The sequence below is a fragment of the Phalacrocorax aristotelis genome, chromosome 3, assembly GCF_949628215.1.
Source record: "Phalacrocorax aristotelis chromosome 3, bGulAri2.1, whole genome shotgun sequence".
In the NCBI taxonomy this organism is placed as follows: Eukaryota; Metazoa; Chordata; class Aves; order Suliformes; family Phalacrocoracidae; genus Phalacrocorax; species Phalacrocorax aristotelis.
In genome coordinates this window covers 65,032,780-65,045,303 of record NC_134278.1, presented here as the reverse complement: position 1 = coordinate 65,045,303, position 12,524 = coordinate 65,032,780, and the positions used below count along the sequence as shown (strand labels likewise).

General features: G+C 38.7%; 1 protein-coding gene across 2 annotated transcripts in view; it reads right to left on the bottom strand.

The window, feature by feature from the left end:
• The window catches only part of ARFGEF3 (ARFGEF family member 3), a 93,384-nt gene that overhangs the window by 43,903 nt on the left and 36,957 nt on the right, over positions 1-12,524 (bottom strand). The window contains exons 6-10 of one of the 2 annotated variants that reach the window (XM_075087747.1): positions 10,244-10,375; positions 7,854-7,976; positions 6,461-6,503; positions 5,359-5,437; positions 1,887-1,991 (exon numbers count right to left, since the gene is read on the bottom strand). In XM_075087747.1, coding sequence (XP_074943848.1) covers positions 1,887-1,991; positions 5,359-5,437; positions 6,461-6,503; positions 7,854-7,976; positions 10,244-10,375 — 482 coding nt within the window. The remainder of the gene's footprint in view (positions 1-1,886; positions 1,992-5,358; positions 5,438-6,460; positions 6,504-7,853; positions 7,977-10,243; positions 10,376-12,524) is intronic. The other variant, XM_075087748.1, reaches the window with a different exon arrangement.

Here is a 12,524-nt window from a genome sequence, read left to right as displayed (position 1 = left end):
CCCACATGCCTCAGAGGTTCAAGCTGGCGCCTAGAGCAAGCACCCAATGACAAGTAATGATTGAGCATAAAAAGTAACACATCCTCATAGGTAAATACATCTTATTTCCTCAAGATTTTTATGCAGCCCAGAACTTTCATTGCTTCTCTTAACATGCCTGCTAAAACAGCTCAGCTTCCTGAAGTCACCAAAAGAAAAACAGCTTTTAATCAGACATCAGATAATAACTTCGACTGCTTATTCCATTTCCTTCTCCAATCAGGTACACTTCAAAACATATCAATTCACTGCTTAAGAAACATGCCTGCCTCGAAGCAGGCGTAATCACAGGTTGAACAGCAACATATTCCCCACACATCTTAGTCCCATCAAAGCGCTTCTGTATCAAACTATGGAGAACCTGCTCCCTTCTTTATCTTCTGTTAAGAACTGACTACAAAGTGCCAGCCAAACAGAAAGTTGTGTGCGTGTAGGCAACAGCTCCTTAAAGAACAAAGACAACTATCAGTTTGGTTCCCAACTTCACCAGAAAGCTAATGGATTAGTGTGTGCTCACACTGTCATATATACAAAATGATGTTTGCAGTTTAAACTGTTAAATGTCTTCCTAGTGTGTTTTTCCCCCGTCCCTCCCCTCCCCTTCATCTTAAGCATGTAGCTGGAGGATGCAGTGCCAGTTATGAAGTCCTGCCCCTGATGGCTTGCCCTCACAATACACAGTTACAAAAACAAAAACCCGTAGATTTGCAGCATAAACTGGATCATCAAAATTAAGTACATTTGAAATAAAACAGTAAGCGTTTTTTTTTTAACTGAGGCCATTTCAGTGACCTTGCTTATAGGATGGCCCCACAGTCAGTCACATAATCATGGACAAAGGGTTGAGTGAAATTCAAGGGCAGAAACTTCTGAAATGGGTTTGCCATGAAAGAGAGAATTCTGCTTTTACATTAAAGCTGCCAGAGGCCTCAGCACAGGGCCCCTGTGCAACAGTGCCAAGCGTTATCAACCTGAAGACATCCCAGTCCAGCAGCCACTGATTTTGCTGGGACAGCAAGGGAAGTTACGGGTGCCTCGACATGTCGAATCCTTAGCATTACGCCCAAGTCAAACACTTCCATTTCAAAAATTACAGAGAAAAAGCACAAGAAACACATTTGCCATTAAGTCACATATATCTTTTCTTAACACAATCACCTTCCAAGGTCACAGGATGGGTATGGACTGCAAGGAACTGCACATTACTTACATTCTGGCTTTATTACTATGACAATATGACTTATCCATATACTATAAAAAAACCAAAGCACTACTGCAAACAAAAATGGGGAAAACGATTATTTCAGATGCTCCAAGGTGATGGTATAAAAATATTTAGAGGTAGATATGAACACTAAAGACATCAGGCCTTTCTGGTAAAGTGTATTAAAAAGAGGATTTCCTGATAAAGTGGAAGCACCATGAAGACCATTTAGCCTCAGCTCTTATACAATGCAGGTCATAAGCATTTCTGGCCACCAGCACACCATCTGACATTAATTCTGCTTATCTTCCTGTATTAACTGCATCAGAGCAGTAAGGATCTCTACAGCACCCTCCTACGGTAAGCAGAATATTTGTGTGTTTAATGCCACACACAAATCCAAACTATTGCAGAAAGCATAAGAGATTTTCTGTTCTGGCTAAATACGTTAGACTTCATTACAGTGATAAGTCACTACAGGGATTTAATGTGCTAGCTGAGCACGAGGCACAGAATGAACTGACAGTTAAAATGAGCTCTGCTCACATCTGAAGATTTATTACACGTTTGCTTGCATGGCTGGGGAGAAGGTCCTTTTATACTTACACACTGAACATTTGCATTAGTCTTCAGATGTACTCACCATATTAGATCAGTGAATCCTTTGTGCTGGCGCATGCTGGGAGAGGAGCTGTTTAACATGGAGAGGATGCACTCCAAGTAAAGAAGCTGAAGTTGCCGATTGTCACTGGCAATGGGAAAAGATGCCATTCATGTCACGTTAAAACAAAGATTATTTAATTTTCTAAAATAATTATATTAGTTCACTTGACAATTTTACCACAATTTGCAGCAGTGATTTACTTTGCTTCTTCCTATGGATTTACAATGGTGTGATCACTTTTATCGTCCCATTTATTTTGTACTGATCACATGCAGCTACCTGCTACTTCTTGTAAATGATAGAAAGAAAATAGATTTAATTAATCAAATTTCAGAATGAGGAATTAAAAAAAAAAAATCTATGTGAAAAAAAAAAAAAGAGGAAGAAAACAGAAATTACTATTCAAATTCCATCTAAACACTTGAGGTAGAAGGAACTCTTAAACATAAGAAAAGGAGACAACCAGAAGATTTTGGGTTACTGGATAGTTTCTTTGGACAACCTGAAGGGCATTTAGGCTGCTCTCTTCTGGTTATTTTTATTATTTTCTTAGTGAGAGCCACAATGGTCAAAAGTCAATGTCTACATGCAGAAAGTCGCATGACGACACGGCTACCTTTCAGGGCCTTGCCAGTCACTCTGCTAAAACCATAAACACAAAGTGAGCTTCTTGAGAAGGAACATGAAAGATCCTGTAGACACCTGGAATTGATGCACTTGGAACTTACAATACACTTGTACCTACTCTCAGATTTAGCTGCGGGATTCAGGAGACAAGCAAGGCTGAGGTCTGCCTTCTGAAAGGAGCTCCCCATGCCACCTGCATTCACATTCTGGTTTTCTTTCCTAAAAAGACTAGATTTAATCATTCTTTTTTCATCCAAGATGAGAGCTGGAAGAATGTATTTTCTGATGTATGATGGTGGGTAAAGGAAGCTGTAAAGAATGGATTTATCTTAACTGAAATTAAGGAATGAGAAATGACTGCTCTTCCGTGACTGCCTGAATTCCTTTTGTTCACATAGATGAATTTTCATCCAAGTAGAACAGTACCTGTTTCACATGCCATGCAGAAAATAGTGAATCCTGAGGCTTGAAGCTATATTTCTAACTCTATGCTATGAAGAATTGAAAACTGCTGGCTAGTTAAGTGTTTTAGAGGTGATAGCCGTTTCCTCACGACAGTCCATACCTATCTAGAAAGATACACACATTCCAGATAAAATTGCCTTCTTTCCTGACAGCTTTTCTTACAATGTGTCTTAATGCAGATCATCAACATCTCGCAGTTGACACTTGCACGGGCATGCACAGGGCATCTTTGCACTCTTGATGGTTCTGATGCCTCTTACTACCGAATTGTTTTCCTGCAGGTAAGAAATGAACACTGCACTCCTGCACACCTCAGCGCAGCTGTTGTGTTTATATCACTGCTGCCACAAATTGCAGAGTAATCAAAGCCACCAGTGAACCCAAGAAAAAAAATCACCTCCCTGAACTATTCCTCATCACTCATAGCTGTGCCTCCCTCAAAACTTAATTATAGTAAGCCTGAAATTTAGGAGGAGGAATTAAAGTAATCTTCAGACTAATAAATTAGAACAGGCAGTATAGCATTCTAAAACCTCACTTCACTGACCAGGAGGTTAGAAAATTAAGTTGCTGCCAACAAAGTGTTTTGAAGGAGATACCAAAACCGGCCTTGAAAGAAATAAAGGCTTTTCATTCATGGAGTTAGTTCTTTAACAAGCCATCCTAATTAAATTTATTTTCCTCAGATTCAATCAGAATCTTTTACAGTGCTTTGCACATCATTAGAGATCCTAATAGTCTAGGTACATAATTACAAGCATGAAGTAAATACGGCTCAGCAAGTATTTTTAAGTCCTCTGAATTTCTTGTTGTACTTCATCTACAGCATGCCTCAATCTGTTCTAATTCATTACAGTTTTATAAGGAGCTAGGATTGCAGGTAATTTTTAAAAAGACTTTCAGTGATTTTGAGAGATCCTGTCAGGTTGTTTAGTATTGATATTTCATAACCAGTAATTCAAAGTGATTATCATTTGGTGGACAATATTTATCAGATGATGGCTGTTTATAGCTTCACATGTGGGCAAAATTTGATACAAAGAATTAATATTTCAGCTGGTTTTGCCACTTGCTATTGTTAGATACACACTGTTGAAGATGTCTTCTTATTGTCCTGTAACTATGCACACAACTAAAAAAAAAAATACATGTTCCTTTAGAAGAGTCAGAAACATGCTTTTGCTTTCCCAAATGCTGACACTGATTAAATAATGCTAAGTAAGGCACTCTTCCCATTCAAATCTTGCTGTAATTAGAGACAGTCTTGGGAGGAAAGCCTATAGAAGACCCGCACACAAAGATGTCTGTGCTGTCTTTGGCTCTGGTAGGTCCTAAGCCACAGCATTCCTGAAAATCGTAAAGCATATAAAAGGAAGTACCGATGCATGCTTGTTTTGTATTTCTCCTATTTCCCCAAGTTTATCACAGGCTGCTTTCCAAGACATACAGTCCAACCAAAGAGACATTATGCAAATTTAAAATAGTTTCAGATTGGCATTTTCGCTACCACTCAGGTGGTTTGCAACTGGCAGCAGTAGCAAGTTAAATCTTACTGGACTGATACAGAAACAATGCTGTCAAGTAAGAACTTGTTTTTCCCTTAAAACTTTCCAAGTATTTCCAGCTTGCTATACTTCTAGTTTTTAAATTATTGCTCTACAATGTTTGCATTGCTTTTGGCTGGTTTGTCACCTCTCTAACACTTCAGGGGTTTTTTGGCTCATTTCTTAACAGGCCGTTAGTTGAGATATGCTAGAATGTCACAGGAAGTAATTTTTAACTCATGAGTAAGTATTTACTCTTACAGTACTGGCCAACATGAGACTCTAGTATTTTAACGCAGTGTGACACCTTATTACTGCCCATAACAACTGCATTTTAAAAGTCAGGCTCATGCATTTCCAAGTAGGTAGAGTGTACAACATTCCTAAATTTAAAGAAATGCTTTGGTAATGCAAATTATTTCAATTGGAGAAATACTGCCTTTATACGAAGGATATATCAATTCATTCTGCATATTAAATGTTTCTGTTCGGTTTTTCCATGTCTCTTGTAATTGTTGTTCTCTCTACAACGATTGCTTTCAAGCCAGAAAAGAAAACTTCTCCTTTGACAAGTATTGTGCTGCTGTATGGGAGTTACTTGTAGATTAGATATACTGGAAGCTCTTTAAAGTTCAACAGTGCACAGAGAAGGCAAATTAGCTTAATGTATCATGAACAATACTTCCTCTAATAAACACCTCATTTAAGCACAGTTTTGCTCCATAATCCCAGAAGTACAACAGTACAATCACATATATCATTGACACTCTCAATCTCCAGGTAATAAATTCAAATTATAAACTGAAATAACTCACTTTATGACAGCCTGGAGCTTCTCACAGAGCACAGTGAGGACAGATACAACATCATCACAAAGAGACTCAGCTGAAGTACCTCCAAAAAGGACAAAGATCAGAGGCATTACATATGTGCAGCTGGATTACAACCTCAATTCACTGCATAGACTTTCAGAGTTAGTCAGAGCTTCTAAACAATGAGCAGGGCTGCCAAAATTCATAGAGAAGATGCAGTAGGAGAAGTGCTAGATTGGAAAGTGATCTCCACGCAATGAAAAAGCAGTAGTATTAAATCTGGAGAGGTTACCAATTGCTTACATGCATTTACAGAAGATTAGCTGAAATCTAATTCTGAAAATTAAATAAGTATATAAATAAATAAATAAAAGAGAACTGGCTCCAGGGCTTCTACATGGCAGCTAAAATTTCTGTATCTCTCCCTGTAGTTTGTCTCTGCTACACAGCTTCTGATATCTGATCAGATCCTGATCTTAAAAGGGGACACTTGTGTACTTCAAAGATTTTTAACCTACATCCACACAAGTTCTCCTGCACAAATCCAATGAAAACATAAAAAACAGGTATTATTTTTACCTATCAGGGAAGATGGTAGAAGTTAACCCAGAATAGGAGTAGAAAGAATTATCTTGTAAAATAATCATTTGGCAAGCGTGAATGCACCTTTACTAGTGATGCGCTTTCAAAATCTGCTGTTACACAAACCACGTCTCTGGCCTGAAATACAGCAACACAATCATTACCAGATTCCACATCTTACTCGATGAATCTGTTTCAATTTAGGGAGTGAAGCCATTTACGAAAACTTTCTCTAGAGCACTGAAACTCCTTAATTACAGACGTTAGTACCTTGAAACAATCATTTATTACTATGTTGAGTGCAATGCTGTTACCATGGTCCAAATGAAGACACAACTGAAAATACCAGGAACTGACAGGGCTGTCTCAGTTCTTACCACAGGCAACATGAAGCTATGCAGAAGGTAAGAAATCCTGAAGATGCAATTCCTGTGACATCAAAAACAGTACTGTGCTGATGAAAGGAAAGTGAAGAATAAAAAAGCTGGATTGGAAGGAATCACTAAAAAAGTGATACAAATACCTTGAGTCTTGAATTTCTGCAAGGTGTCATGGTTTTCAATTGTCTGTTGAGGAAAAACAAAGGTGGTGTAATCAGTGGAAGCAGTAGAAAAACATTGTAAAAGCAGTACTTCAACAGCAGAGCTTTCTTAACAAATTCATGTCCTCTATCGGTTTTGGGTTTTTTGTTTGTTAGATTTTTTAAAGTGAAGCTTTTGCATAACATTTTTAAAAATTCTGTAAGATCTGTTTTAACAGTAATTTAGGTTTAAGGAACTCACATCTCATTGAGCTGAACTACGATTTGCAAGTCCTTACGAGATTTCCTACACCTAAAAGCCGCAGTAATAACTAGGCATGTAAGTCACATTGAAAATAACTGAGAGGAACCCATAGTCTAGATTTCACAAAGTACTTGGAAACCAAAATCAATTGAGTATTAGAGTGTTTATCACATCGTCGTTGATAATGTTACAGCACCAACACAATTAATAGCAGTCAGGAAATGGAAACAACCTCTTACATAATTTGTTTCAGCTGCAGTATAAGATTCTTCCTATCAGTTCACAATGGGGTCAAGCCAAATTCTCCTCTCAAGCACCAACAACAAACTGCCAGGAACTAAATGCAGCGCTCTCATACTTTCACCTACTCCTCAGCTAGTCTAATAATCTGGTCTAATAATCCAAAACAGAATTGATCACCTTAACCCAAAACAGATGTAAGGAAAATAATCTGTACCACTACAGTTCTTAAAGATACCTAATAAATCGAAACTGCAAACAGTACTTTTTAGCTGATAATATACAAAGCAGCATGAACAAATGTAAGAAGCCAATATAAAATCACATGTGCCCAGAACATTTACAGTTTTGCTGACAATGTGCTGGGATTTCATCCAAACAGCTCTCATAGATTTTAATAATGCAATAAATAGAAAATTTTTTTTTTGCTAACAACCAAAAAAATAATTTCATAAGCTTAAATTATCTTCTACAAAAAAAAATCAGAAGAAAAACCTCAATTACACTTTCCTTACTTGAAATTTTGGTTTGTTTATGTAAATAACTGTCATGCAAAGATTTTTGGCAAAAGCATTTCAATGAACCTTAGGAAAACAAGCAAACACAATAAAGAATGGAAAAGAAAAAGACCAAGGCAGCCTGAGATCAGAACAAAGCCTCTTGTTTAATGGAAGGAGGAAAAAAAAAAAAAAATCAGCTAAGTAGAGCTGACAACATGAGAGCTGCGTTTCTGATAGACTGCTCTGAGGCAGGCACAGAGTCAGAGCCCAAAAAAGCTTTTAAACAGGATTAATTGTGGAAGTGTAAAATAAAAGCCATAAGGCACAACAAGCCAGTACAACACACTGCAGCCATGGACATGGAACCATTTGTTGATGCCAGAAGGCTCACCATATTTTCTTGCTTTTGTCGTAACTGTAAAGTCAAGTCACTCAACATTTGGCTGAGGGTTGCCCGCACAGCGGTGTTAATGCTCCGCTGGTGACAGCTAGATACATATGTCTCAATGCAAACCTGATGAGGAAACAAGATAGCAGTACAAAGTATGAACTGTAACTTACCAGTAACACATTTTAGGAGGATACCAAGGTCTCTCACATGCAGATAGTCAGCCTTCCTTACTATTTCAGATTGCTTTATTAGCACATAAAAAGTTTTCAGCAACGTGGAAAACTGAGTAAGTAGCATCTAGAAGCAGCATGCAATTAATCAGATAGTCTCACAGCTGCAGGAATGGTAAGGCAAAACTGGCAAAGTCTTTCCCTTCTGTGAAACCCAAGTGACTTTGGCACTTGCCTTGCTCTGTAGGTAATTCCCTAAATGCTACTTCGATTGTTCATTTCTAGATACTTACTTGTAACTATCACTCTGCAAGCCTACATCTGCAATGGTATTACCCTCCAACTCTCCAAGGTTTTTTGCTCCTGCTGAATAGGTATTTGCCACTTTTTCTATAATTAATTATTAAATACTGCAGCACATCTGAAAGCCTAATACAGAAAATACATAGTGTTTTACCATAAAAACATGATTGCCTTTTAATAACTGGCAACCTACCCAAGGGCTCCTCAGCTCAGACATCCCACGGGAGTCAAGGTAGCAACGAAAGAACACTGATGCCCGGCTGCTCACAGTTTTTTGACACTGTGCTGTGACCAGAGCTGTGCTTGACTTTTGCCCCCAGATGATGTTACACAAATAGTTGCATAACACAGCTAGGATCCTGGGGACAGCACACTGCAAAATGCAGTTTCTATCCTTGACTGGATTTTCTGTGGGAGGAGTTGGTCTCTGGAAGAGCTGCTATAACTGTGGTAACCACTGTAACTAGTGCACAGTAACTACTAAGTGGCTAAAAGTATCGATGGAGCTGAGTGGGTTTCTGACAGAACTGTGCAATACAGTCTTCTCAGACTGTGACCCAAAGAAGCAGTGTTGGTCCTCTGGCCTACAATGAGTTGTATCATTAACAATGACTGTAAAAAAAAAAAAAAAAAAAAAAGTAAATGACAGTTCACACACTTTTCAGTCTTTGTGGTTTTATTCTGCCATCATTTGGATATATAGCTAGTGAGAAGAATGATGAATAGAGATTAAACTAGCTGTGAAAAAAGAAGTAATTAAAAAATTAAAAAATAAGTGATATGCATGAAGAGTATACATAAATGCATCTGGTGTATGTTTTCAGATGAGAAGGATATTATATGATATAAACCCATTTTTATAGTTCCCTAATGAGGATGAGTTTTCAAGAGGGAAAGTAGAAGGAATCTGATTATATAGGCTAATCAGTATTGGCACAGGCACATGGACAATGCCCTTGATTGTTTCTAACACCTACTGAAATGAAACCAAACTATTCCATTGACTAACACAGAAAGGCTGTGGGCTCAAGGCTATAAAGTTTAACATATTGCTGGCATGTTTCTGCATTTGTTAGAGTGGAAAACAACACTGGTATGTTCCTAAGACCCTTTTAACCTCCTCACTTTGGGCAACCTCACATCTCAGCATTTCAAGAAAGCCATGAGCCCATGAAAGCATGATTGACTTTCTTGGATACAGACTATGTTAAGTGAGTGATCCAAGACTTCACACATGGAAGCTACTTAATTATGGCTCTTGCCTTTTTTTCCCTTATTTCCCAACTACACTGTAAGACAGCATTCCAGAGCTTTTCAAGTGTATGTATACCTCTTATTATCTCATGCTAGAAACACTATACAAATGACATAAGCTGAGACTGATTATCTCCTTTGATGATACACTAGAACAGGTTACGGTTGAACGCACTTGCAGGATATAAGGGACTGAATCAATAACATGTCTCATTCTTGTTGCCCTTTTTCAAGATTCCAGTATCCCCTCAAATAATAACCCCCCAAAATGAGGGATTTTATTTAGCTTGAGTTAATCAGTCAGTGATGAAGATGGTCTTGTAAGTTAAAAGAAGGCCTGGACCTACTCTGTCCATCATTCAGCTATCACCTGAACTCCAGTGGATAAAAAACCCAAAGCCTGGTAACCATGTACAACCTTCACAGAGGCCAAACCATTCCGGTGCTGCTGAGATCATTCTCTTGAGCTATTAGTGTTTTTCTAGAATACCTGAATTAATTGATGAAATTCCATTCTTAGAGGGAGGCTGACTTTCTGGAAAGAGTATGGTTGATCTCTCCTCTTTCTCTCCCCTCCCCATGCTGGCTAATAAGCAACAGTGCTATCCACTTGAGCTCCAATCTTACAGAAGGCCTGTGTTCTAAAATGGCTGGGCAAGGTACCTTTTGAAAAGCCATTGATGAAGAAGCACCAGTAAAAACGCGAGAGCTCAGGGCCCCGAGGAGGTGTGCAATGGACATTTTGATCATTTCATGCATTTGGGGACTTCCAGCTCTATGGCATGCAAAACACAACTAAGAGCAAAACACAGAGGGTTAGCCAACAAAACACAGCAGAGTCAAACACAACAAACCTCCAAAAGGTAGATGGGAATAACAAATACATACATAAAAACAGGCAACAGTCAGAGCACAAACTAAACTTTTTTGCAGGGGTCTAGGCAAGCATGGGAAAGTGCACACAGCAAGATTTAGTCTGTTTTCAATACGTAAGATAGTACTCTTCCTGTTGGATGCTTCCATAATTTGAAGCTGATAATATTCAGAAAGATTTGGGGTGCCATTATTTTGTACACATGAATTGAGAACTATCAGGCAGTGCAAAACGGCCAGACTGTAGCCTTGTTTGTCAGAGAGCCCTCAGTGAGTTCTACCAGTAACACAGGCTTTCCAATTCTGCAGTGGCTCCAGTTTGCTACAGAGGGCAGGCTAGGAAAACTAAGGGACTGACTTGGAAAGAAATGCCATATAGCAGGGGCACTGATGCCGAAAGCTCCTCTCTGCCACCTTTCCCTTAGAGCAAGTCAGAACAATAAATGCTGAAGCTAAGCAAGTGCTGAACTCAGAAATAATTTTCCGTTTCCTACTGCTTATGTGTTGCAGAATTCAGATACAAAGGCATATTGAGTCCACTTGTTACAGCCTTTGCCTTACCTAAACCTGGCCAGGAAGAACCTGAGGAAGCATGTATGTGACTCGCAGGACTTGCTAATTAGAAAGACCTAGGCATTCACAGAGGGGAAAATAGCTGTACCCCCAAATACTCCAAATAGAAACACGCATGCTCTGTATTACAGCTTGTTCCAATTCCCTGAAGGAAATGAAAGTTTTGTTTGCTTTCTGGCTCATCTCATCAGCCTGCATCAGGGCTTCTGTTCATTTTAAAAGACAAACTATTATAGTGCTAACTTGTACCACTATACTAGCAAAGGTTTTTAAGAGCCAGGCTAGCCATTTGGGAATGAAAGTGAAATGCAACTACTAAGAACAGCAGGGTTTAGCTCCACTCTATGAAAGAAACCTGCCATTTTTCAGGATGCTTTAAATGAATAACAGACCTACTGTTATCCAAATAAAGAGAGAACAGAAAATACTATTTCTTATAGCACACAGATCATGACTGATGGACCATTCTCCCCAGCCTTAGGCAGTGCTCTTAAAGGCTGAAATCTGAAGGGTTTAGAGCCATTAGGTGCTTTACCCAGCAAGTATTTTGGGTAGCCTAGAGCTCTAACTGCAGCAAAGAATGCACTAAGCTGAATTCATCAGCTTTTGCCTTGCATGTTAGAATGTCTGCTGAAAAAAACTGCAGCAGGTGAAACTATCTGTATTTTCTTCAGTTTGGGATACTGACCTAAAGAGGATTTAGTAAAACTTGAGAAGTTGTGGCTTGCTCTAAATACTAATTCAGTTCATCCTTGCTGCAGCATCTACAGGTGGGACTTAAAAAGACTCCCCAAAATAGCCATACCTTATGGATTTGGAAGTCTCACATACACAAGAGAAACCAAATTCTAAGTTGTGCAGGACATCTGGAATGAATGCTACTTTTTTTAATCCTATGTATGTTATATACGCAAACTGTTTATGTCGTATCCCTGCCTCTTATAGGCCATTTGTTACAAACTGGCAGCTGTTTTCTTTGGTTCCCTGTTATCCCTACAACCCCTTTCTCAGCTTCCAATGGGACAATATAAGGTCAATTTTATTCCTAAACTTCAAAAATGCTGTAACTTCCAGGTAAAGTTAGCTTATTTTCACATGGGATTTTTCCTTTTTACAAAATACCAAAACCTGAGAAGGAAAACATCTCTAAATATCTACATAAACTTGGAGTATAGGAGACGTATATAACCTTTACCTTGCTCCATGGACATTAGCTCTCCCCGCTCCACGTTAACAACAATTTTATAATATATCATGCATGCAACAGTGTGTGCTGCACAGGAGGATTAAGTGTTCCTGTGCATCATCTTTAACCTGAGCAAACAGCCTCATGGCTTGCTACACATTGTACTAAAAATATCACCCACCTACAAAGGCTCACTTAATAGACCTGCAGTTATGTTTTTCTACAGCCAAAGCTCCTTTGCAACTTAATTCAGACTAAAATCTTATGGAATAAAGGGAGAAGAGTGACGAACAGCACCAGGACAATACCATA